A 4,413-nucleotide genomic window follows, 5' to 3' on the forward strand; every position below is an offset into this window, starting at 1 on the left:
TAAAAATCACATAAAAATATATTGTTTATTTTTGTTACAACTTATAAAATATAGTAACAAACTCAAATGTAACTAAATAAAAACAATTCATTTTAACTACCTATTTATTTAAATAGTTCCATAATTTATCATAGGTTTGTTCTTTATTATCTTAAATAATAATATTTTAAAGGTAATTGATTAAATAATAATACAAAATATATAAATAATTATTAAATCTATGGTAAGAAAAATTATGATTTGATCACGTGCATTTTGATAAAAATGCAGAATGATGCAGCGTCCCGTGCGTGCCTCTTCAAAATGAGAGTAGGGGTACGCTAAAATTTCTGAAAAATTAGTTGGGGTACTCCGTCCCCCTGCGTCCCCCCCCAAGTCGAGCACTGAGAAAATCTCTAAAATATAAAAACACAGTTTTTTATAGTTATTTTATATGTTTAAATTTGGAGGAATTTACATAATAAAAAATAACCAAGAATAACGATTTTAGTTATTTTGTTGTAATTTTGTAATACTAATTCAACATACCAACAACCGTATTAATAATAAGTAATAACATTATATAAATATAAGTAATATAAAATATCGACTGACAAACTGTTAAACCTCACCGCTGAGTATCGTTGTTTGTATACAATGAATAATTATATATCATTGAATTCAAATTTAATACCATGCATTATACAGTTACCCACTTATAACCTACGTCTGTACAGCAGAGCGAAATCCAATTGCCCACTTTTTTACTTTTTTGAATAACATCAATCAACATATATTATACTTATTTAAGAGGGCAATACTCATGCATTTGTTGTCTCCGTCTTATACACGTACGACATATCAAATTTTCATTCACTTTTTATAGTTATATTACTATATTAGACTGAATTGATCTATATATTATCTAATTTTAGGTAAGAACATTATCCGTGCTTAAGCGTCAGAACTTTCTCCATACCTACCAATTTTTCAAGCAAAATATGGGTATAAGTATGTCAAATATTACAAATTAAAAATGCAGGTCATATTATCTTGCTTGAAAATTAAAATTATTGAAAAATCATCGACGCTTAACTAATTATTTCACTAACACAGCGTTTCTTATACATTTTAGATTCTGAGTGGACCGATGAATGTATTGATTTTACAATGATGTGTGTTTTTTTATTTTTTTTACCCAATTATTTTGAGTTATTTACTTTTGACCCCCCAAAGTACCAACCAGATTCACTTCCTATCAGAAAAGGTACTGTTGAAGAAAATCCAAGCACTTTTACTGTCCTAAAAGGTGATGACAGACACAAAAAATAAAAAAAAAAATAAAAAAAAACATACATCATTGTAAAATCAATACATTTATCGTTCCATTCAGAATTTAAAAGAGCTTAAATATGTAGAATCTGATATTTTAGAACCAAACTCTAAATACCGCTGCTTCACCTGATCTAGCGCCTAACCATAACCATGTTTGTAGTAACTAGAAGTGACCTAAAAATGTATAAGATATGATAGATGTGTGATAAAATTAACCTTTGATCTTGCCAATTTTTTTCCACGAATGAATATTCAGCTGGACGACCAACTGTTCTACATTACTCAGTGTTTTTGCGAGAGTGGATATAAACTGTTTATTCTTAGGATCACTATAAAACAATTGTATTAAGACATTAAATGGCAATCGATTTGTAACGTTATCACATTGTACTCGATCTTACGCAAGATTTATACGATTTCATATTTGATTAGAGTTGGATAATTTTACGACTACTTTAAAATTGCCGAACTTAACCGCCGTCCTATATAGCTGCTTACACAAAATTGTATGGACGGTATTTGGGTGTATCGAAAATTTTTTTTTGCTTAAATCACTAATTAATATCAAATCGTTATAAATATTATGATTTATGATCATCTATTGCAGTTTTTCTCAACCTTTTTACTGTGGCGACCGCCCTTTTTAAATTTCAATTTTTTAGCGACCCCTAAGTAATTTTAATGCTTCTTCAGCCAAACTAGGATATTCATTTTGAACCTTTATCCAAAATTGACCTATATTTTTGTTGCTTCTGAAAATAATATTATATCTATATAATATTATATAATATATTCTAATAATAATCTATATTCGACGTTTATTATAGATTCTTTAATAGACGTCATAGAGCAATATCGCTTTAAAAATGATAATAGTGTGTTTTTCATTTTATATAAATAATCTATAATCGTAATATGTATATGTAAGATAATAATATTTTATTGATTAATTTTAATTTTCGCATTGATTTAAATCATTCGATTGCGACCCTAAATAATAAGTTGGCGACCCCCTGGTTGAGAAACACTGATCTATTGGAACTCGGCGTGTACTTGAGGGTAAATTATAGTTGTAAGGTACTTGAGAGTACGCGTTGAGTGTGTGACAAAATGGGTAGTTATTTCTGTACAGTGTTACAAAAAATTAAGTGAAAACAAATTTCAAACATTTTAGAAATGCCCAACGTTTAATTTACTTTATATCAGTTCACTGACTAATATTGCGAAACTTGTGTTTGTTTCAGATGCTTATATGTGTTCTCAGCGTGATTTTAGTCAAGGCTTTGCAAAAGGAAGAAAAATTCAACTACAACCGATGATAAAATTACGTTAATTATTTTATCTTTTTCCAAAATGTAAAACAATATAAATTACCTAACTGTTTTTATTTTCACCAATCGTGTGATTTCATCAAAAAATAAAAACTTTCTTACAGGACGATAATGATTTTGACGAACGAATTTTTCTACTAATTATTAATGTGTTCAACCTTTTAATGACATCATTTCTCTTGTAATCGGGTTACCTAGTTTCTTCTCACTTCTACTGCAGAAATCTTACTTTTGTGAATACCTACAACTGTACTTTGGGACAAACATATTTTAATAGTAATAACTAATAAATAAATTAATAAAAATAGGTACTGTGAAAAACAGTTATAATAAATTACACGTATTTACAAAAATAAATCAAATTATTTTCTATTTTCGTATCTTAAATATTTATTTTCTTTTATTTCGTTCAATAACTTTTTCGAACGGCAACGTATAATAATAAATTAAACGCGAAATATTCGTCTGAACGTAGTAAACAATACAAATATCGATTTTTACCGATATATTAATCTGTCGCTTATAATCTACTAGCTGCCCGACCTTCCTCCGGAAGAAATTATTATTTTTATAATTTAATTTAAAAACATATGACTATTTTTCAGCTATACAAATAGTATAATATTATTGTAGGTATTGTAATTGCTAATTTCTGAAAATTATATATTCTACATTTTGAATTCAACCACTGGAGTGGTAAATTTTATTCTTTTTATTATAGAATAGAGATAATGTAGAAAAAAAATGTAACAATAAATTATTTGTTCAATGAATAATGTATATTTCAAATGGAAATATGCAAGTGCAAACAAATAAATAAATAATTAATAATAATAATAAATAAATAAACAAACAAACAAACAAACCGGTTTCCTTCGTCTCCAAAATCGAGTTAGATTCTTATATATTATATATAAATTAGGTACATATCCATACCTAGTAATCCCGAAAAGAGATTAAAAAGACAGTCGTGTCGTGACCTGATTAGTTATATTATAATTCATTAGCTATTATGTAAAATAATGTAAAAAAAAATATATATATAATTGCAAGTGTTTAGGTTAGCTATAATATTAACTATCCATTAACGAAGTACTTCCACTGGGAAGTATCTTCACTCTGTTATCTGTGTGCACTAAAAAAAAAAAAAATTATCAATTAACCTTGTTGTTCAACTTTTGTAACAGATTGTCTGATAAAAAAAAATAATAATAATCTATAAGAACTAAATCGATAGTATTTAAAGAAGCCGAATGAAGATTTTGTAAAAAAAAACACTTACTCAGTACAAATATAATATGACCTACATAAATAAAACGATTTGAAAAAAAAAAACCGAACCAGAAATACCTATTGATAATTTATTTTTTTTCAAAATACCATCGACGTAATTTATAATCACATCAAACTACAATAATTTATAAGCATTGATATAGGTACTGCAAAGAGTTTATGGCATGAAAATTTAGCGAGAAAGTAATAGTAAGTGTCACGCAGCGTCGCAGTAGCGGAACGACCGGACCAATTTATTATTATTGGATTTATTATACAAGATGTACCTACTTGATCTGTGTACAGTGCACACTGTAAATATACGTCTTGTGATTTATCGTATTATTAAATCGATAAGTCTCCGTATAGCCGCGATAGTGCGACTATAATGGCCGGTGTACCTACTGTGCAGCAGTCGCGATGTCTTATGAAGAAAATATATAAAGCACTTTTGTGATTCGCACAAAGACAGGTTTTTTATTCGCCGTCGGATTTG

The 4,413-nt window shown here is 27.9% G+C and overlaps 1 protein-coding gene across 1 annotated transcript in view; it reads left to right on the plus strand.

Moving 5' to 3' along the window:
- LOC100163944 (tetraspanin-2A) overlaps positions 1-2,774 on the plus strand; it is a 324,826-nt gene extending 322,052 nt beyond the window's left edge. Inside the window, exon 5 of the mRNA XM_029490321.1 lies at positions 2,559-2,774. Coding sequence (XP_029346181.1) covers positions 2,559-2,633 — 75 coding nt within the window. The 3' untranslated portion in view covers positions 2,634-2,774. The remainder of the gene's footprint in view (positions 1-2,558) is intronic.
- The last annotated feature ends 1,639 nt before the right edge of the window (positions 2,775-4,413 follow it).

The sequence above is a fragment of the Acyrthosiphon pisum genome, chromosome A2 (assembly GCF_005508785.2).
Source record: "Acyrthosiphon pisum isolate AL4f chromosome A2, pea_aphid_22Mar2018_4r6ur, whole genome shotgun sequence".
NCBI lineage: Eukaryota > Metazoa > Arthropoda > Insecta > Hemiptera > Aphididae > Acyrthosiphon > Acyrthosiphon pisum.